The following is a 23948-nucleotide window of genomic DNA, read 5'->3' as shown; positions in this document are numbered from 1 at the left end:
TCAGCATGTAAAAGGGTGAATTGGGGTTATCTTATGGCTAGGATTTCATAATATTTATTCTATGAGTGGTATTGAACCATCTAAGCCTTCAGGTCTATGAATATTCTCGTTTCAGAGTCAAACAGGCGCTATACATTTATACTGCGAGGTTGGACAAGGTTGTGGTTAGAGATGGTCGTAACAAGTAATCAACTGTAAACATTTGGAAGAGTCTGTTTGTGTCTTTGTGTGTGTGAATGCTTGTTGCCAATGAAATTTTCGAGTAATGCAAATTCTTTTCTATACCCTTTGACATGGGATGAAAACATATATCTTTCAGTCATCCCAAAAGTATGTTGCTGTCTTAGAAAATACTCTGAAGGTCAGTTTTGATTGCTTTATCTCTGAAATCTGTTGTGTTCCTGGTAGCCTGCAGAGTTTTAGATGTTGTCACTAATAGTCACTAAAAATATTCAATTGCCATAGATTACAAAGCTCTTTGAGAGTGTTACAAATGAGACAGTTTATGAGTCTTTGTGGTTCTACCAAGAACAACAGGATGTGGAGCCCTAAATTAAAAATCACTGACAGATCAAAAGCACTGTCAGTGTTCAACAACCCAAACAACCTGTCAAATATGGCAAATTCCCAAATTCAAAAGTAGAAGGTCCTCTTTGGAAATGATTCTCTTTTTCTGTGTCATCTTGAGATTGGTGCTATTATTGTCCTATATCTAACTAGACATATGGACAGTTAGAGTTTTAATATAACAATGCAAATTCCAAAGAAGGAGAAAAGATAAAGAGGAAGAGTGAGCATGTATCTAAGTTTGAATATTTTTCCTTTAAAAACATGACATCAATATTATCTCCCTTAGGATTAGAGACATTGTCTTTAGGAAGCCTATGCTTAATATATAGAATTTTATTTATTTCAAATTCAGTGCTCTTGAAATAGTTTCTTACAATATTATTATTGGATTGTATCATGTCTTCAAAGTGGAGTGTATCCCTCACGAATGCTGATGAATTAGTAATAGCTCTTAGTTGAAAGTCTCTGCCTGGTGTGCAAGATAACTTCACTTTTCTATTCCATATTTCGCTACCCTACTCTATGCCACAAGATTGTGTATGGGCTGCATCATCAGGCTCCCTTACCCTCTGACTTTTGATTGGCTTCAGCTACTAATAGGAACCTGCCAGTCATCTGGAGGGCTGGCAGAAAGGGAAGTTAGAATATTTAATCCTCAGCTTCTTGTTGCAGTATAGGAGGGGTCTTGAGGTGGTCTTGAGGTGGTTGTGTCCTGCCATGATTAGTCACAACTCCTGCCAAATGATGCTTTTCCTACAGCTCTTTCTGTCTTCGAGTGCTGTGACCCTTTAAGCTAGGGATAGTGTGCTAGAAAAAAGCTCACATAGAGGGTCTGACTGTTTATTTGTAGAAATACCTTCTTACAAAGTTAGCCTTTGGTTGACATTTTGGAACTTGGACTTTTGAGGGGGTCTCCCCATCCCTAGAACAGGTAAGAGTGGCTCACTATCTCTTAAAATTTGTCCAACCAAATAGTTTATGCTTAGCCCTGCCTTCCTTCTGGGAATCTAGAATTTGGGAGGTTGTTCATGGAGACAGAAGCTGTCTCCATAAATAGCCCCCCATACAAACCCTGGGCATTGAGTTTCTAATGAGCTTCCCTGGTTGGCAACACACCACATATTTTCATAAAACATTGGCTGGGGAATTAGGTATATCCTGTGTGACTGGAACCTTGTGCTTAGTTTCCCCTGGACTTACTCACTTACTTTTCCCTTTGTTGATTGTACTCTCTTCTTTTACTATAATAAATTTTATCCACAAGTAGGACTATATGATGAGTCCTGCCAGACTTTCTAGCAAATCATTGAACCTGGGGTGGTCTTGAGGACTCCTGGCATAAATAGAGAAAGAGCTCTACTGTTACACCCCAGAGTACAGCTTGATTTCTTTTGGTTTCCTTACACACTCTGCCTACCCTTTGGAAAATAGTTTCTTTATCAAGCTCTTTATTATATTAGTTAATCCGAATGTGCTCTCTCTCTTCTCCCGAAACCCTATCACCCAGTGAGGGCAAATACCTCATATAAAAATACTGATGATTATTTGATTGATTCATTTCTATACATGATTTTTAGAAGTTTCTTAACAAAAACATTAAAGGTTTTTAAATAAGGTAACACAGAAACCTTTGAAATGTTATTTAATGAAAAACTCTGAGTAGGATGTGCTTCTCTAAACGGATGGAAGATTATGCACTTTGTTGGGCCAGGAGGGAATAAATAACTGGTAGCTGATTGTCCTTAAAAAAATAGTGAGACCTTATTTCTCTCCTTTACCTTTACATATTCTGGCAGGGAGGGGGGGGTTGGTGCAGAATGAGGGAAGATATGTGGGAGACTGAGGAAAACATGCAGTGATAAGAGACAATGTTTCCATAGTGTAGTTACATTATACAAAATATCACTGAAGTAGTGAGGCCAACGTTCTTACGTGCCACATGGAAGCAATCCAATCGTATTACTTCATTGCACCTCTAGCAGGTGTGGGTATATCCGCTAGTACATCCTGATTATTTCTTGCTAATATTTAAACGATTTAATATCCAAGACATCCTGGGTATTTGTATCACCAACTCTTATTCTTTCTTTGCCCCTGTGCTCTGTGAAGCAAGATGAGTCATTGTGCTTAGTGGAATGGAAAACTGCCTTTTAAAAATCCAGAAATTATGTTACTTAAATTTCAAGTTTCAACATACCTTATTTATGTTAACTTTTAAATTAATTAAGTAGAAAATAAGTGTTATATAATCCTTGGATACTTTCTAAGAAGAAGGAGGAGGAGAGAGAAGAAGAGGAGGAAGGAGGAGAAAAAGCAGTGCTTAATGTAAAATTCTGTGGTCCACTCCCAACTATGTTTACAACAGCCGCATTAACCCACAAAATTGCTTTACGCTTATAGATAAAAAGCTTTGTTTTAGAGAACTCATGATGAGTATTTTCTGTTTATTAATGTTTTAGTAAACCACATGTCTTCTTGATAAAGTAATCCTGAATCAGAAAGACCTGTTTGCTGGATATCTTACTTCAGCATACTTGTGTGCTTATTGATTGCCTTTGCTAATAAATGTTCTCTCCATTGTAATTTAGCTCCATCCCAACAACCTCCACCCAGAGGACAAGTTCAAAGTTCTTCTGCTATCAATCTCTCCTGGAGTCCACCTGATTCTCCAAATGCCCATTGGCTTACTTACAGTTTATTCAGGGACAATTCTGAAGTCTACACAACTGAAGATCAGTATCCATACAGTAAGTTTAAAGGTTTGGTGATAGAAAGATATAATATTCTGAGAACTGATACATTAGTTAAGTTCTTTGACACTGAGGATAAATGTTGTTGTGGTTTCCTGCATCTAGCAGAGAGTTTCAAGTAGAGACAGAAATATGAGTCTCACTAGCAATGTCCTCGTAATCAAAACAATGCAATAAAAATGAGATGCTTCTTATTTGATAAGCCCTAATGCTTACCAAATTCTCAACAATGAAAAAAAATTACCCTATTCAACCAACATTGATGAGGATGTGGAGGAGTTAGAATGTACATAAACTGCTGGACTATCTATGTAGGTTCATTGGCACAACTTTTCATGTAGGATAAATTGTTGAAATGTATGAGAAACTATATCCTTTTGTATACCATTGGACTCAGTATCTTTTTTTAAAAAAAGATTTTATTTACTTACTTAACAGAGAGAGACACAGTGAGAGAAGAAATACAAGCACAGGGAGTAGGAGAGAGAGAGAAGCAGTCTTCCCACTAAGCAGGGAGTCTGATGCGGAGCTCGATCCCAGGACCCTGGGATCATGACCTGAGCCCAAGGCAGATGTTTAATGACTGAGCCACCCAGGCACCCTTAGGAAACTTATCTCAAATGAACAGTCATAAATGGACACAGAATATGTTGAAGCCTACACTATTTGCAACAACAAAATATTACAAGACATTCAAATATTCAACAGATTTTCAATAAATTATGGTAGTTAGATAATAGGATCCTGATACATTGGTAAGTGAACTGTGGGATATGATTACCTATAAAATGATATTTTAGTTTACATATTAATGAATGGAAAGTGTTCATAATATACTGTGTAATGTAATAAAAGGTATTACAAATAACCTGAGTTTTATTAAATTAAAAAATATGTAGAAATTTTGGGAGACTTACCACAAACTGAAGCTTAGTTTTCTCTGAGCATAAGGATTACAGACAATTTATCAAATATTCCTATTATATGGGTTGTTCCTAGGTTAAAAATGGACTTTTTTAAAAAAGTAGAATCAGAGCACTAACCTTCATGCAAACAATGTAATTTTATATGTACACTGCCATTTCCAGAAAGATAGAATATAATATGAACGTCTATTGAAAGAGAAAGGATGTGAAAAACTATGAAGATTATTTTTACATCTATAACTTTTAGGATTTTAAAGGAGCTTATAGAATTCAAAGTACAGGGACCCTTGTCTTTAAAAACAAAACAAAACAAAACAAAACACTCAGATGTTTAAATAGTTTCCCTAAAGTCAGAATGAAGAAACAGAAGTGTTTATATCCTTCTACCTCTGTCTTCTCGGATATTTGCCTCTAGTCATGTTTAGCCACAAGCTAGTTTAAGAAACTAGTTTAAAAAACAGTAGAATAGTGATTCTAATTTAAGTTTCCATTTTGTTCTCTTTGTTTAATACCCGATTTTCCAAATTCCAGTTTAGCTTACTTAATTAGTTAGAAAAGCATATAAAGTTCTATGGAGGCACTGAAGTTCCATAATCTTCTTCAGAATGGTTAGGGAGATGCCTCATTTTAAAACAGTGATTGGATTTAAAACTTTTGCATAGCACACATTTATATTATATTGTGTATGTACTACGGTAGGTTACATTTTGCACCTAATTCTGACTGACATGCACCTACATTATTGTGTCCACTTTCTGTTAATTCTAAATGTTTCCCCAGTATTCCAGCTCTTCTCTGAAGTTAATGGCAACTCTGAACTTCATGATGCAGATTGCAAAGGGAAATGAACATCTGTCTACATCTGCCATGTTGGCAAAGCATCCTAAAAACCTGCTACTAGAATGTTTATTTTCTTCCAAATATCAGCATGATCCAGGTGTCCTGAAACTTAAACTTTTGTGAGGGAAAAAGAGAGTTATAAAAATATTGAAAGTGATTTTTAAGATGACAGTACCTCTGGCTGGGTTATTTCTGAAATTGTGAATCAGGGTCACCCCGTCTTTTCCATTTAGCTTAATTCAATAATAAAATTAAACTTCAATTATACCCTGCAATTCCAGTGGCATGTTTTCCATAGTAACATATTGTGATCTATTTTATAGACCATTACATGAGAACACAACGCTCTAGCTCTTATTCATGATTGCACTAATATAGAATCCAAATAACAGTTTCTTACATAATAAATGTGTACTCATTCGCTAATCAGACATTTATATAATCCTATTAAACGAGGTATTATTTCCTAAATCCTTCTTTTCCATTAAAAAATGCCACTTCTGGCATTTCTTGACAATCACTATAATTAATGATGTGAAAATTATCTGCATGATGGCATTTGAACAGTAAGAACAATTGGTTAACACTGTCGGAACTTTGTATGGTTCTAATAATACCCTCATGTTTATTACTCTATTTCCAGTGTGTGGATAGCATGTGTAATATGAAAAGGAAACAGTACTTATATTCAGTCGGATGCACACAAATCTTTGGGTTAAATAAAGACATTTGGAATTATAGGTGGAGAATCATTGAACTTTTCAAAGAAAATTAATAGTGTTGTTTTCAGAGAAAGTTTGATCATTTGGTTGAGCCCATTATAGAATTCCTTGTTGGAATAACAACTTTTCTTAGCTTGCCTGATGCACCATGGGAATCTCTAGGACAGTGGTTTCCAACCTAAGATCATGACACATTGGTGTATTATCATCTTTAAATGTTGCCAAGTGTCGGTTACTAGTAACACACCAGTAACGGTGGAATAATTTTAAAATTTCTGAATAATAAGAAAACAGAAGAGACAGGTATAGATGTCAAATAAGTGCACTGGGAATTGTACATAATCAGTGCCTACTATTATCTCCCCTGAAGCTCCAATCTGGTTTGCCCACAGGTATTTCTTATGTGATGGGTATGAGGAGAACAGCTATCACAGAAAATAGAACTCGTTTGAGAGTGTTATAGTTTTAGGGAGTGGCCAATAAATCATATAATGTTTTCTTACTTGAGTTTGGAACTAAAAGTGAACTAGATCTAGGATTCAGTAAGATGGAAATGAAAAATGAAAGTCATTTTCATTACTGATAAAAGTCAGAATGGAGAATAGACTTTCTCTCCCGTACTAAGACAGATTAGAAGGGAGAAAAATCAATAGACTGATCTAAATATGTTCTGTTTCCCCCCTTTCTCCCCAAATTCACAGTTAAATCATTTCTCATTTGGGAAGCCAAGGGTAGAGGGATAGTCCTTACACGTTTACTCTAAAAAATCCTTTCATAGAGAAATGAGAGGATGGATACTTCTACACCTGACCACTGCTTGCATAGCCTAAAGACGTTAGCATAGTTTAGAGTTGCAGATGACGATACATCTTAGTGAAACCTGAGACTTCATTTCTACCTTCGATATCATTACCATTTGTTACTCTATACTAAATCAAGGGATCGATGTAACAAGTGGTAAGATGTTTCTGAGAGAAACAAACAGTAAATATAGGGAGGGAAGGAAACCAAGCAACCATTTCTATAAAGCTCTTAATATTCTTTCCTGGAAAAATCAATCAGTTGTATATGGAAAAATCATTCCTTCATTTATTCAATAAAATTTTATTCAGTGTTTACTCCGGATCAGGAACTGTATGAGTCACTAGAAGCACAATCCTGGAAGGAGCAGTTTTCGTTATTGAGAGGGGAGATAAAACAGTAAGACAAAATTATCCTATGTATTAAATGTTAAATTAGAGTAGACTTGGAGTATCAGGAAAGTACTGGGAGGGGGAGAGGAAGACATGCCTGCGGTGGCAGAGAGGGAGACTGAGGACCATGGAACGTCTCACAAGAAGGAGGTGATGTGGGAGCTGGGTTAGCCAGATACTGCGATGAAGGAAGAACGATTTTCCTGGAAGAAATTGTATGTGAACAGGCATGAAGGGGGGGTGTATGAGAAAATGGGTTCCATTCAGCACAACTGAGCAGCTCTAGGAGGCTTTCATGGGTGGTGTATTAGGGAAATACTGCCCACCGAGTAGGTACAGCCAAGGTCATGAATTAGTGCTGAGCCAAGAATTCTGAATGTTGTCCTTAATGTGAAGAAATTTGTGGTTTGAGCCTGGGTGGCTCAGTTGGTTAAGTGTCTGCCTTTGGCTCAGGTCATGATCCCAGAGTCCTGGGGTCGAGTCCTGCATGAGGTTCCGTGCTCAGTGGGGAGCCTGCTTCTCCCGCTGCCCCTGCCTGCTATTCCCCTGCTTGTGTTCTTTCTCCTTGTCAAATAAATAAATAAAATCTTAAAAAATAAGAACCTTGTTGAAGGAGAACAATTTTTCCAAGCTCAAAGTGAAAGCTAGAGGAAATTCTTATCCTTATGACCATATCAAGATAAGTTGTTTTAACCCGGGTTAATTTGTTGTTGTTGTTATGATAAAATTAAGGGAAATTCTATTTATATCCTTTCTATTACTTTTATTTAGTTCATACTATATGTTGTTTATACAGTGTTTTTAACCAAATATATATTGCCATCTCAATTCTGTAATTAATTACTTACTAGACTCCTCTTGTAGATTTTGATCTATCAGGATTATATTCCATTTCTCAAATGCTACAAGCATCAAGTATATACTGAACTTCTCTTAATTATCACCAGATTATGTATCTTCCTACTTCTGGTTTAAGTGTATGCTATTCTCTTGGAATATTAAGCACTGATATTTATTTTTGCCTTTTAGGTTTGGCTTTTGACATTGTTAAATACAATGTTTTCTATCAGTTTGCACACCTTCGGTGATTTTTTGAATGTTTTCAATATTTTAAACACTCTCATGTGGAATGCAGATAACTTTAGCTTAATAAGTATTTATTGAATTTACTATTACATGCCAGAAATATATGTTATAGGAACTACACCCTGGCTATTATAGACAGACAATTTCCCCTATTGTTTAATTATGATCACAATATTCTGTGATGAGCAACAAGTATGATGTTCAGATAATACACTGAAAACCAATGCAGTAGTCATTTGAATAATTAATAAAATGAAAGTACTTAGCAACCACTATCAATATATCCCAAGCAAATTTTTCCAGTGGAGGATATCACTTTTTCTGAAGAAGCACAGTAAGTATCATTCATCAAATCTTTCTAGTGGAAGATATCACTTTTTCTAAAGAGGCATAGTAAATTTGATGTATCAGCTTTACGGATTGATTCAACAAATACTTATTGAGATTTTACTGTGTGCTACCAATATGGTGGCAAGTAAAGAGGACCTGGTCCTGGGTTCCCGGAGTGTTAAGTCTACTGTTAAGGAAAGACGATTCATCAAACTATAAAAATAAAATGTGAGAAGGGTAGTGTTAAGGGATCTATATCTATATCGATATCGATATCTATATCTATATAATATATACTAACATATCATAACATATCATACACACACAAACACACACACACAAGATACTAATGGGAGATTATGGCTAGTTTTCTTTCTTCTACATCCTGGAAAACCTGAAGTCTCATAGTATTCTCCCACCCCTACCTCATTGAAGCATGTTCAGTACATTTTTTAAAAAACTGAGTACCAACTCCTCTGTGCCCTGAAATCATTTCAGTTTTGGATTGCAGGAAAGTTGAGGAAGTAGGAGCATATGAATCTGGATTTTCCCAGATTACTTAGGTTCTCAGAAGGTAACTTTCCTGGTTTCATTTTATAATAGAAAATTTGACTAATATGGGAGATAAGAATTAGATATCAATGGGAATACATTTTTGTTATTAGATACTAAGCATACTTGGAAAGAAATTAATCAGTACAGGGGTATCTGGGTGGCTCAGTTGGTTAAGCATCTCACTTCAGCACTGATCATGATCCCAGGGTCCTGGGATCCAGCCCCATGTAGGGCTCCCTGCTCAGTGGGAAGCCTGCTTCTCCCTCTCCCTCTGCCCTTCCCCTGCTCGTGCGTGCCCTCTCTCTTTCTCTCTCACAAATAAATAAACAAAAAAAATCTTAAAAACAAAAGAAATTAATCAGTGCATATGGTTGTGATTATTAGCATCTCCAAAGAGGAATCTCATGCAATAATTTGTCTAAGTGATTTTGTTGTTGGTACAGATCTTTTGCTTATGAAAGTGTTATATCCCATTAAGGAAGCTTAAAATAAATGTTTTAAGCCTCACAATTGCAGCATTCTAATATGATGACTAATTTCACTTCAAAAAACTTCTGGAGTAGTGTCTACTGCAGTTTATTTTTCATAATAATATTCAAGTACTTGCACTATTATATTCTGTATTTTCTTCTCATGTTGCTACATGGCCTTCATCACTATGTTTTTAAATTATTATATGATTTTGGAATTATATCAATGTATTATATTAATATAAGGTATTATAACCTGTTAAATTCTACTTTAATTTACTTCAACACTTCCTATTATAAGGAACACATCTATATTTTTCTATGCTTCCTGAGGAAATGTTTCCTAAAAATTCAATCAAAGATCACAGTCTCATACAAGATGTTTGAACGTATGCTTGTATACGTTATCGGTTTACTGCCTCTCAGTTTCAAACCTGCTCTGCCTGCTTTGTGACAGTGAAGCTGGAACCTGTAAATGTTTCTCCTTGACCAGCTGGTGCATTGTGTCACAGCTCTGCAATATACTTCCTGTCCCCTCAGAGAATGGGAACTTCCAGGCACATGCCTAACCATGTCCATGCCGTATCTTTTCAATTCTTTAAAAAACCAGACTTCTCCTGTGTCAGTTCTCCACTGATGGTAACAAATGTCTCCAAAATGTTGCAGTTTAAAATAACAATAATCATTTATAAGTTTTGTTTCTGTGGATCAGAAGTTCAGAGAAAGTTCCAGTAAAGGTATTGGCCAGGTGACAAATGTGGCCTGTGGAAACAGTTTGAGAACCCTTGGTCCAGGAAAATATTGTTGAACAAGCAAACAAGTTACATAGAAGAAACTGCCATTTCTGTTTCAGAGAACTGCCAGAAATTTCTCTTTTATCTTCTATAAAAACGACACTATATTTTATTTTATTTTATTCAAGATTTTATTTATTTGACAGACAGAGATCAAAAGTAGACAGAGAGGCAGGCAGAGAGAGAGGAGGAAGACTGCCTGCTGAGCAGAGAGCCGAATGCAGGGCTTGATCCCAGGACCCTGAGATCATGACCTGAGCCAAAGGCTGAGACTTTAACCTACTGAGCCTCCCAGGTGCCCCAAAGACACTATATTTTCGAAAGAACAAGAGTTTAAACAACCTTCTAAATAGTTTTCATGACAAGAGGCACTTCTCTTATGTTACACTGCACAGTAAAAGCAATTAGAATTTGTTTTATTTCAGTTTTAAAAATCCAAACCATTCTTATTCAAAAGAGCAGATTGTATAGTTTATGTGATTAAGTTAAACAAATAGGAAAACAAGTAGGAATGATTCCTTACCGATTTCTGAAATATGACTCTTTTCTTCCTTTAATTTCAGATATCCAGTACTTCTTAGACACTGACCTGTCGCCATATACATCATATTCCTATTACATCGAGACGGCCAGTGTGCATGGGTCAACAGGGAGCGCACCTGTCACATACAAGACGAAACCAGGGGTCCCAGAAGGAAACTTGAACTTAAGTTGTATCCTTCCTGTTGGCTCAGACTCTGTGACACTTGCCTGGACTACACCTTCAAATCATTCTGGTCCTATAGAGAAATATATTTTGTCCTGTGCTTCTTCAAGTGGCAATGAACCATGTGTTCCCTATGAAGGTCGTGAAACCTCCGCTACCATCTGGAATCTGGTTCCATTCACCAAGTACCATTTTTCTGTTCAGGCGTGTACTAGTGGGGGCTGTTTACACAGCTCACCCCTTACGGTGATCACAGCCCAGGCACCTCCCCAAAGGCTGGGCGCACCCGAGGTGCAGAAGATCGGTTCCACAGAGCTTCATGTAGAATGGTCTCCCCCAATGGAACCAAATGGTAAGAATTCAAGGCTTAGATTTCCCATTCTTGAGCAAAACATGAATGAGAATCTAGGCATTTGGAATTGTGCAATAAGAATCTGGCAACTGTATCCATTTTTGTAACTGTAGGATATAATAATTGAGAATTCCTAAAGATATCAGATACTATTTATACTGGTTAGTAGCACGAGTATATTTCTTTAATCTAATAACAAATTCCATTCATTTAAATTGCCCCTTAAAAGGCTAATATTATCTTTGCTCTTAATGACATCTGTCACAACACAAATGATGTTTCTAATTTGAAACTCACTTATGAAATGCATTATATTTGACTGTGTCACAAGTTAGGGCACCCGTAAGCAGTAAATTTTCTCTTTTAAGCAAGAAAAGGATATAAAATAATACAAAAAATATGTATATAGGCTAGCTGACTCCATTAAGTTAATTTTTTGTCTTCATACAATTGAACCCTTGGTTATATAGGCCAGACACAAATTCATAGATTTTTAGTAATTAATATCATGTACACAATGGCAAAAACTCTTTTCTTAGACTTTTAAAGTTATTTGAGAAGACTAGGTAGAAGTCAAGTTTAATATTCTAATACTTATATAATAAGAGCTTGTGTTAAATAGATAATAAAATTAAATACCCAAATTTGAAAGTATATAAATTGGAGGTGTGATGATCAAATGTGTTCCCCACAAAAGCAATTCTTAGTAAAAATTATGATCATTCATTCTGAAAGGAATTGAATTTACCTGTAGTAAGTTAAAGCTATTTTGTGTTTATGCATTCCCTTTTGGTTTGTTTTTCTCATGAATATGTTTCAGCAGTTTCACAGACACTCATCCATCCATCAGTTGTTGTCTTTTACAAGTCCCATCATCTAGATTACTGAAGAAATGGACAGGTAATCTAGTCAGAAACAATGCAAAGCTGGTACTTTTTAGTCAGCCTAAGCCCACAACACCCCCAAAACTGTCTGATGAGTCTTCTTTGTTCACTATTTCACCTTTCTAGGGATAATTATAAGATATGAACTCTACATGAAAAAAATGAAATCCGATGGAGAAACCACGTCCGCAGAAAGTCGAGTTTTTCAGAGCAGTGGCTGGTTCAGCCCTCACCCACTTGCAGAATCAGCCAATGAAAATGCACTAAACCCTCCTCAAACAGCCACAACCATCACTGCGTTGGAGCCATACACCAAGTATGAGTTTCGAGTCTTGGCTGTGAACATGGCTGGAAGTGTGTCTTCTGCCTGGACTTCAGAAAGAACGGGAGAATCAGGTGAAGAAAAATGCTTTGAACTCTACTTTGAAGATTCCCAAATGAAAATACTACCCCAAATGAAAGTCAGCAGCACTAAAGTACATTTTGAAAAGCAAGAATTATAAATTTATAGAGGTCAAGGAAAAATTGACTATATTGGTTGGTTATGTAAATATCTCAAGGTCATAAAGAACTTGCAGTAAGTTTCAGGGGGAAAAAAATAAATGCCTTAGCTATTACTTCAAAGGGGAAAAATAACTATAGTCATACTCTTTGGGGGAATGTTTGCCAAAAATCGTAATTGGTTTTCATTCCTGAAGTGGGTTGGCAGTATGTTCTATCTTGCTCCAAATTCAGCACAATTTATGTTCATTGAAAGAGATAATGATACCAATTTCACAAATCTTGTTTTGTTTTTAGTTCTCTCTCCAAAGCAAATAGTGTTAGGTACTAGATTCCATCCTAATGATAGAATCCTGGATATCAATATCTGTAATTCACAAATTTCTTTATAAACAGTTTGCAATACGGTAAGGAAGGAAAGTAAAATTTTTAATTTTCTTAAGATATCTTCACTGTAGCAAATGATATATTTTTACCCCCCTTCAATTTCATTAAAACACTTCAAATATCATGAGCCTTTAACCAAAAAAAGATACCTTTGTTATGCTTTGAATCTATGGATATTCAAAGAAACCCAAGTCCTGATTTAAATTGGAACTGTTAGGACTGTGGGAGGATAAGGGTAGTTTTAGGTTGATGTCCAAGGGAATCATTTCATGAATAAAATGTGCATTGTGCTTGAGCATCTCTTAATGACTGCCAGCCATCTTGGACAAATAATAGTGCCATGATAGCACAAGTGATGAGCCATGGCGTTCTGGAAGGGGAAAGTCAAGGTCAGAAATGAAAAGTAATGGGTGAAAATGCAATACTGGACCCTCATAATCTTATGGGTCACTGGCTACTGAACGTGCGATGAGGTCCTTTGATAATACACCTTTGGTTAGCACATTTAAAATCCATATTAAGATCTCAAGGATGGCAGGGGGAGAATATATGTGCGTATATACTCTGAACATTTCAAGCAAGATTTATTGAAAACTTTAAAAATTTCTTTGGGGTTATTTAGAACATTTTAAATTTACCTCTTTCTGAGGAGTAATATTCTCTAAGCTGTATCAGTGTGGCTCAGTGAAAGACATCTCTACATCAAAAATCCAATATGTCACTATGCATTGTTCTGGACTCTGTGGACTCAGATTCAGTTTTGATGACTTCTCCTTTCAAATGCTTCATAATACCTACGGTTCCCTACCATATCTAGTAGTTATCTTGATGAAAATAAGCAAATTCCTAAATGATTTTTCTTTTGTAGATCGAAAATATCTTTGCTAGGAATATAAGGGTAGAGAACATCCTTGCAGAGAATTAAAAAAAAAAAAAAAAGGGCAACTACTTTCTTTAAACACCTGTATAACCTTTGATGTTTAGAAATCAGGATATTATGTAAGGAACAAGGTTATGTGAGAAACAAGAGTAGGTGTATGAGTTCCATCTGTATGAGTAGGTGTATGAGACCTGTAGGTTCAGCGTGCATTGTCTGCCTGTGTTGTCTGTCTTGTCGTTGACAGCGCCGGCATTCATGACCCCTCCTTCCGTCTCCCCGCTCTCACCCGACTCCCTCAATGTGTCCTGGGAGAAGCCAGCAGAGAATGCAACAAGAGGAGAAGTTGTGGAGTATAAGGTCAATATGGTTTCCGAACAGTCACCTCGGCAATCTCTTCCGGCAGCATTGTCACAGGTATTAGTATTTTAGAATGGAATTCTCTTCTTTTTGACATTTTCTGATTTTGCAGAATTCTATGATCAAATTCTCCCTTATATATTCCTTACATGTGGCATTGTTTCTTAATATAATACCATGTGTACAAGGCACTATTTCTATCACCTGTTTTTCTAATATAAGCATGTATTAAAACAAAATAGATATAATTTTGTTTAATAAAATCTGCTTTCTACACTTAACATCTACCCTTAAATATCTTGTAAGGAGCTCACTTTCAGTGGTTGTACACTGTTATATTATTTGGGCTTTACAATAATGTATTCAACCAACCTACCATCAGTTGATATTTATATTAATTCTTTTGAAAATATAGATAACATTGATAAGAATGTCTTCTATGTACATTTTGCATATTTCTGTTTCCAAGGAGAAGAGAATTCTGAGGAATGGGTTTATCACAACTTACAGCAAAGGTTAACAGAGTCAAGGTTTGGGATATGCAGTGTCTTCTAGTAATTCATACTCCAGCCAGCAGTAGTGAGGATAATTACCATAGCTAACTATGAAGGCTTTATTGTGTACATGGACTAAGTCACTTGATTTGTATATGATAATCCTGGAGGAGGAGAGGTTCTTGTTTCTCTCCAGTTTATGTTTTGGTCAATGTACTCCATTAACCTATTTTACCAGCATGATGGTGGACAATGACAGAAGTGGCTGATGTTAGGTGGGCAAGTCATTCTGTGTACTTGGCTGTTTAGCACCTCTGTTGAGGAAGACCCTCTTTGGCGGGCATTAGCACGATATAAGCAATCTTCACATGTAACAGTCTCTCCCATGGGTCCATCACATTCTTCTTTCCCAGTCTTCCTGGTTCCTGAACTTCCAGTCTTCTTCCCTCCCCACACCATGCCCATGACCAATACATTCAGGTCACTGCCATATAGTTGGGAGGTGTTCTATCTTTGGTCCCTTCCCTTTCTACACAAAATGGATGGCTAGATGCACTGCCTGAAGTTTTGCCCATTGAGCAGATTTCTTCTTACTGCTGGAGTTTTGCGCCATCCTTGGGTGGGGCTATAGAGCATCCGTCACCCATGTTTGACTTGCAGCCACACTAAGACCACCTACCTGTGAAGCAAGTCACATTTTTCTAGTCTCTCAGCTCCTGAGGGAAGTCCAAGAAATCACAGGTATGAGCTGAGATTGAGCAGTCAGTGTATGATGGTAACTGACCTGGGGTTTCAGACAACCTTCTTGCGCAGGATATTATTCCTGACTCTGCCGATGCCTGTTACCAGATATTGCCTGCCATTTCATGATGAAATTCTGTTGGACCAACTTACTCTTAAGACATGGCCTGTCTGACAGAACTCAGCTCATGAAGGGTAGCTCTGGCTGCATGGCCATTTAATGTTGATTGTCAGATTCTCTGCTTTTACCAAGGCCTACTAGCTGGCCAGGAGCTCTCTAGCAAACGGTGTTTAATTTCCATTGTGTGATGTGACCTTGCTCCACATCCTGTGAGTCAATCTTGTGATTCTTTCATTGAGGGCTTGCCACAGATGTCTCACAACATCTTTTCCCTCTGTAGTTACCTGTGATACCACAGGACCTGATAGGCTTTATGTCCCCAATTTTTTGGCTGCTTGCAGCACAGGCTTGGCCTGTGGAGATTTCTCTCCAGCCTTGGGGGACACTCATAGTTGGCGGTACTCCACAGTATTCAGTACCTTGATCAAGAATAGTATTCCTAGATGTGGAATATGTTCTCTTTAGAACGTCAGAAGGCATTCAGGCATTTCTTTCCTACTAGTGGTAAATGAAAATTGCAATAATTTTACCTTTATTTTGGAAAGGCTATCCTAGCATGTCTTGGGCCAATGGACCCTTAAAAATTTTACCGATGTGTCAGACACTTAATTTTTAAAAAACTTGATCACTTATTCTTTGGAGCATATAATACTTATCAGGAACTCTACATATCTGTCATGTTTTGCTTCTCTAATTCATTTAATAGGATGCTCTTAATTTGGAGAACCAATACTGCGAGGAGGTTTTCACAGTTTGCTTTGAATTGATGACCTTCAGATATTGTCTTTCTTCAATGCATTAATAGCACCCAGCAAGAGCTACCTGATTCCATGGTCCTTATAATTACTACTTTCCCCAAAATAATCCATATAATTTGCAGTTCCACCAAACCAGTGAACTTCCTTCCACTGGTAAGTCATCCAATTCACCACTAATGAGATTAAGAATCATTGGTGTACGCTAGGAGCCATCAGTACTCTACTCACTCCCTGTGACGAGGTGATCTTTGGCAGCCAGCTGGTTGGTTATCTAGCTCCAAAATATCATTTTAGAATCTTCCTTCCTAGGGCACTCCTGCTGTCACTAACTTAGGTCAAGTTCTCTGGGAAACAGATACTGTAGAGAGGATTGAGCATAGATGTATTGGGGAATATTCTCAGAAACAACACACGGAAAGTAGTAAGAGTTGCGGTATTGAGCAGAATAAGAAGTTGAATTGTGAGGCAGTGACAGAAGGGTCTAAGCTGATCCTCTGGGTGGTTCTGGAGCTGAAATGACTCTATCAGTTTGTCCTAAATAAGTCAAGGAGTCAGACCTTTGTACCCCATTGTATTAGTTTCCTGGGACTGCAGTAACAACCATAAACTAAGTGATGTAAAACAACAGAAATTTATTTTTTTAATGGAGGGCCAGAGTCTGAAATCAGAGTGTTGGTAGGACCATTTTCCCTCTGAAGGCTGTCCAGGAGATTCCTTCCTTACCTCTTCCAGCTTCTGGTAGCTCCTTGGGTTCCTTGGTTTGGTGTAGCGTAACTCCAGTCTCTGCCGCTCTTCACATGGCCTTCTTCTCTGCACTGCTGTCTCTTCTGTATCTGTGTATCCCTCTCCATTCTTCTATACATATATCCCTTGTACTGAAGACCCACCTTCAATCCATGATAGTATAATTAATTATATCTGCAAAGACCCAATTTCCAGATAAGTTCACTCTCTGAGGTACTAGGTAAGAAAGGATTTGGGGGAGACTTTCTTCAACCCATCACCAATAGGTTTGCCAAAATTTCTGAGGCTCTTCAGTAGACAGGACATGTTTACAACACAAAACTAGAAGAAGAAACAACAAATAATTTATGATTCCTTGTTTTACTTTTTCATTAGTCTGAGAATAAGTGCTGACTAAGTTGCATCTGTCTCAGGTGATAAATGCAGAGGTAGCTTTACCCATAACTCATAACTTAAATGATTTAGTCTACCAATTCAGAGTATCATAGGATTTAAGGTAAATTTACAGCTGCAACTGCTTCATGTGGTCCTTAATATTATATCGTATTTATCATTGATGTTTTATTGTTGTTGTTGCTGCTGTTCTTTTGGTTTTTAAACTATTATTTCTTCATAAAACATAGCTTCAAAACAACTATTACCTGCAGTATGGTATTCTAGTCTAAGAAACAAAAATAAGAAAAAAAAATAGTTCCTAAAGATAAAGCCTCAGAAGTTAATTTTTTTGTTCATATCCCACTTCTATCAATTGCTAGCCTTCCACACATCTCTGTACTTCAGGTTTTACTCATCTGTAAAATAGGAAAACCATTTCTCCTTATCTACATGGTTTTTGTAGAGTTTAAAGAGCTTAACACAGGTGCCTGGGCAGCTCAGTTGTTAAGTGTCTGCCTTGGGCTCAGGTCATGATCCCAGGGTTCTGGGATCAAGCCCCACATTGAGCCCTGCATCAGGCTCCCTGCTCAGCAGGGAGTCTGTTTCTCCTTCTTCCACTCCCATTAATTGTGTTCCCTCCCTCGCTGAGTCTCTAGCAAATAAATAAATTTAAAAAAAATTTTTTTACAAGAGCTTGACAAATATTAGATCCTATTAGTGATTATTATTAGTGAGATAAGACTACATTAAACTTTTAAAAAGATAATTTTGTCATTTAGTGGAGCAGGAAAATATTGCTTTTTTATTAGTGACAAAAATTATGTATATGCACATTTTTGTTTAAAAGTCCTTTCTTTGTGGCCAAGTTGAAATAAGGATATAGATATGTCACTTTTTCTCTTTCTTATGCTTTCTCTCCCCTACATATATCCATCTACCTAGTCATATAGTCAAGAAAGTGAAATCATGAGTGGCAGTCAAAATCTTCACCTTCTCGATAATTAAATTTGTATCCACAGTGACCTCAGTGTGTCTTATTATAAGCTTGGTTAAAAAAAAATAGCCAAAATTTCTAGGGAAGGCCTACTGTAAAATAATTGTTACAGAAACTTTGACTAAGAATGGTGCAAGGAAATATATAGAAGTGGGGATATTATCGGGGTAGGATTTCAGGCTTCTGTGGAGTTCTATCTACTTCCTCAAAGATTTATCCCAAAGAAAATTTTTAATTAAGTTGGTCCTTTAAGTCTTAAAAAATGACTATATATACAATAAACACAAAGTTTATTTGAGTGATTATTTTATGTGCCCAAGCTTTAAGGTAAATGTCTTTTTTAAAATCATGTGATTTCTAACAACTATATGTAGAGAAATAGAAGTCCATCAAAATTAGTATTAATCTACATTTTCTATTTCTTTTAGTATTTCTTTTTGTGTTCTTGTTCCACGGAATAGTTTATTCAAAAAATGACCCAACATCCTAAAAGAAATAGGGAATACTTCATTTTGATTTTTGTGTGTGTGTGTTTGAGTATAGTTGATACAATATTACATTAGTTTCAGGTGTACAACAAAATGATACAACTTCTCTATATGTTACATTATGTTAACCGTAAAGTAGCTACCATCTGTCACCACGCAATGCTGTTACAATACCATTAAGCATATTCTCTTTGCTGTGCCTTTTATTCCCATGTTTTATGGGTTCCATAACTCGAAGCCTGTGTCTCCCATGTTGTCCATCCCTCCACACTTTCTCTTTGGCAACTATCAGTTTGTTCTCTGTATTTGCAGGTCTGATTTTGCTTTTTGTTTGTTCTTTATTCTTTTTTTTTTTTTTTTTTTTTTTAGATTCCACATATGAGCGAAATCATATAGTATTTGTCTTTCTCAGACTGACTTATTTTACTTAGCATAATATCCTCTAGGTCCATCAATGTTGTCATAAATGTCAGGATTTCATTCCTTTTTATGGCTGTATAATATTCTGCTATATATTTTTACTACATTTTCCTTAAAATAAGAACCACTTTATTATATTTTATGTGGAAAACAATTTTACTTTCTAAAAATCTACATTAATCCCACATAGGTTGTTCTAAATGGGATAAATTTTATAGCAATATTCAATAAATTTTACTCACTTCAAAGTTTTACTTTTTGTGGAAAAATTAAAGTCACATTGAACAGAACAGAAAATTTTATATCCTCAGTCCCTCAATAACAACTTTAGAATTAGAAACATAAAGTACTTACAATTTGGTGTTTGATGTTTTTCTGATTTCTAATTGTAGTAGTAAGGAAATAGTACCAAAGTTTTAAATTATTCCTAGATTTTTATAATCTTTGAAATCACCTTTATTTCTGAAAAATGTTTTATAAATTATATAGCTTATATTCCATGCACACTGTTTCCTAGAACTACTCATTTAGGTCATGAAATTTTAAAGTGAATACCCAGGCAAATATTCCAAATGAATTTTATCTTATTTCTATAGTGAAAATATCTAGAAACTTACTTCAAATGTTACTAACCTTTACAGTTACCTGCATTTATATTTATGGAAGATTATTTGATATGAATGTATATCAACATCCCTTAGAAAAAAAAAGTTTTATACTAATGCTTAGTGTCATACTCTTTGTTTCAATGACTTTTATCCTGAATATAATTTCCAGTGCTTTCTGTATCTATAAACTAAGTAAACTTACATGGTTGCTTTTGATCATTTCTAGTTATAATGATGGGACCAATGCTCAGTGATAGTTGTTTAATTATTTGTTTATAGACTATGGAGTTTCTCTCCTTTGCTCAAATCTGCTATTCTCATTTGAAATTACATGATAAAGACAATATTTCAGAAAATGAAACTGTTTGATCTAATCTGCATATGCTTATTTATATAAGAAAGATAATTGAGAATTGACCTCATGTGGATGTTCAGTAATGTGTTTCCTTGTTTTCCTTTTTCTTTTGTGGCTTTTTTCTTTCAAGAAAATGATGGAATTGATTTAACATAGTGATGTTTTTCTGTACTAGCTCCACAAATAACATGTGGGCATTTCTATGCGGGTTTAGTTTGGGCCAAGCCCCATGGTTTTATTTGGACTTTTTCATGATAACAATGACAATGTCGCCATCCTTTATCTCTAGCATTGGTGACAATAACCATACCACCACGCTGCTTTATGAGGCAATAACTTGGTTTCCTCATTTATCCACTCAGGAACTGGATTATTACCTCATAAAACAGTGTGATTGTACAATTATCAATTAAATCCTAGCTTGTTGAAATTCTTTTAAAAAAAATCCCTTTCCTAATAGTGGTTGGCAATAATTCCTCTATCTGAATTCATAGAACATGACTGGATTCATGGATTCTTGACTGCCAAGGTTATGTTTCTCACACTGTTTATCTATTATTTGATTTTTTTTTTTTTTTTTGCCTTAAAGGTGTTGTACACTGCTAAATCCCAAGAACTGTCTTACATTGTAAAAGAACTAAAACCTTATAGGATATACAACTTTACTATTTCTCTCTGCAATTCAGTTGGTTGTGTAACCAGCGCATCAGGATCAGGACAGACATTAGCAGCAGGTAAGCAAGTTCTAATGGACATGAAAAATTTATCTTTATAAACCAACACTTCTAAAGCTCAATACCTTCTCTAGTTTGGACTTAATACTTGTCTTTTCTGGTTCCTCCTGCTCCTCAATCACTAACTCTGATTGCTACCTATGTTGATATTTTTAAACAAACAAAAAGTAAGTAAATGAGCTGAAGTTTAAGCCGTGGGAGCCCTGAGTTGCACCTGTGCCATAATAAGAAATATAATTAGATGCAGAGCAACACCAGGGCTCAGCAACCACCCTACCTTCCAGTGTTGTTCTGACCGTTAGAAGTATTCAGATGGCTTCTTAGGAAAGCTCAGAATGCTTCTTCGTGGCCCTTTTTGTGGCTACCTACCCTCATGCCTACCCTCTGGGACTGAAGGCAGTCATCTGGGAATTACAAGGTTGCCCTTATGTTATATTTTGCCTTTATTGGATAGGCAATAGTGTAATAAATAATTATTTTGTTATTAGTAAGAAGCTCCTAAGTCTGTGAAATTTAAAAAAAAAAAAGACTGGTTATCAGGTTAGATCTTAGTAGGAAATGGTTTGTATAGATTTCACTTAGAGCAAACTAGATTCATACAAACTTGATCACTAACACTAACACCTACATAACTCAGTCACGCCACAGTTAGTATATTTTCAAATCAGTTTTTCTGTTGGCAATCAAACAAGGCTTGGTGCTCCTTAAGAAAATGTCTAGATATGAGAAGGTTAAGAGACTCCTAGATGAATGACAGATATTATGTAAACCTATCTAGCTATAAAAATATTCCCTATACCTTTTCCCTAACTGTATTCAGGTCCAATTCTACTGTTTTGTTTTGCCTTGCTTTAGTTCTGGAAAAACTTGTTTGGCTCAAATGATTTCATCCAAGTAATTTTGTCTCCTCAAATTTTCCACCAATGAGAATGACTCCCCAGTTCTAAGGAACTATGTTTTATTACCTCTACAACTGAACTCTTTGTGTTTTTTTTTTATATTTATATGTATTTCATATGTATGCATACATCTATGGCATACCTAGATTGTACAAAATACCATTCTCCTGTAACACGGTTTATTTATTTATTTTTATATATTAGATTATGAGAGGGTTACTGAATGTGGATAATAGAGGCAGGCTCCTTGTGTCCTTTTGGAAAAATTATGTAGTTTGGGGCTACGGAACAAAAAAGAGGAATCTATTTTACAGGCTGGAGAAAAGCAAAAATAGAAACAACACAAGTTGAGAACTGACCTGAGTTATAGTAGAAAATAGAGTGATCACGTGAGTGAGCAGAACTGAAATCAAGACTTCCAGGGTTGTAAAGTACATAAAAGTCATCTGTGTGGGGCACCTGGGTGGCTCCATTGGTTGAGGATGGGACTCTTGATCTTGACTTGGGTTGTGATCTCTGGGTCATGGGATCGAGCCTGGCACTGGGCTCCGTGCTCAGTGCCAAATCTGCTTCTTCCTCTCCCTCTGCACCTCCCTCCACTGTCTCTTTTTCTCTCCCAAATTAATAAATAATGGAATCTTCAAAACAAAAGCCATCCGGTATGACTTTCTAACCAATAATAGTATGTTCTGTGTAACATTCTTCCCAAGTGTTTATCCAACTCAAGTTTGATACCTTTAGTGGTAGGAGAGCTACCACTTCTCAGGCAAATCCATGTTTAGAGACTTCTTTCAAAGGGTGATTTCTTACATTGATCCAGAATATCTCTCTGGGACCTCTATTCAACAGCTGGGGCTGTCCTCAGTCTAATTCATCTTCCTCATGACATCACTTCCAATAATATTTTCAGTAACTAGTTCTCCCTCAAGTCTCTCCCTCGCTGCAAACCACTGCATCTCCTGTCTGCACCGCACGTGCCATAGTTTCTACCGCTAGTACAAGCACTCTCCTCTAGATGAGATTCAGTCTGTCCTTTCATGCAAAATGCAGAGACTGGATGGGCCCTGTGGATGGGAAGAGAAAAGCAGGATAAATGTCTATGGAACAGATCCTGCCCGGTCAACACACCAGTGATAACGAGTGTGTTAACAGCATCCACCTTGAAATTGTAGTAATTGGTTTCTGTGGCATGGAAGATACCGTAGCTGAGGGCTCTGTGCAGCTCCCATTTTAGCTACTGGTGAGCATACTGAAGGCCACTCCTGTCCACTGGAAAAGTAGTGAAGTGAAACTAATCTAAGTTTTCTGAATTCTGACTCTTTATCCTTGGAAGATAGAACTTGGAAACTTCTCATAGTCTCTGAAAGGCATGAGATGCACAAATTAATCAACTTTTAAAAAATAAGAGTTTATTCATATATTTAGGGGAAGCATGATAATCCAGGATGCCAGGGTTTAAATTTGGGGTTCTGCCGTACACGAGCTCTATGACCTCGAGTAAATTATGTGACTCATGTGGCTTGATTTTCCAACTCAAAAATAAGGATAACTTATTTTACAGGGTTCATGAAGATTAAGAAATGTAAGTATTGAATGCAGTGCCCAGCACAAAGTAAATCCTCAGTAGAAAGTATTATTTTTTTAAAAGATTTTATTTATTTATTTAACAAAGAGAGAGCACAAGTAGGCAGAGAGACAGGCAGAGAAAGAGGGGGAAGCAGGCTCCCTGCTGAGCAGATAGCCTGATGAGGGGCTCAATCCAAGGACTCTGAGACCGTGACCTGAGTTAAGGACAGAGGCTTAACCCACTGAGCCACCCAGGTGCCCCAAATGCTTTCATTTCTGAAGGAAAAGAGATTTTAGTATTCTCCTAGGAAAATGTTTATTTCTTAATCCTGTAATACATTTGGTCAG

General features: G+C 36.5%; 1 protein-coding gene across 1 annotated transcript in view; it reads left to right on the top strand.

Moving 5' to 3' along the window:
- USH2A (usherin) overlaps positions 1–23948 on the top strand; it is a 704505-nt gene that overhangs the window by 166217 nt on the left and 514340 nt on the right. The window contains exons 15-19 of the mRNA XM_059145262.1: positions 3159–3317; positions 10800–11294; positions 12305–12574; positions 14191–14360; positions 20991–21135. Coding sequence (XP_059001245.1) covers positions 3159–3317; positions 10800–11294; positions 12305–12574; positions 14191–14360; positions 20991–21135 — 1239 coding nt within the window. The remainder of the gene's footprint in view (positions 1–3158; positions 3318–10799; positions 11295–12304; positions 12575–14190; positions 14361–20990; positions 21136–23948) is intronic.

Source organism: Mustela lutreola, chromosome 14 (assembly GCF_030435805.1).
Source record: "Mustela lutreola isolate mMusLut2 chromosome 14, mMusLut2.pri, whole genome shotgun sequence".
Lineage (NCBI taxonomy): Eukaryota > Metazoa > Chordata > Mammalia > Carnivora > Mustelidae > Mustela > Mustela lutreola.
Note: the sequence above shows the minus strand (reverse complement) of the source record. Positions and strands in the feature narration are given on the sequence as shown.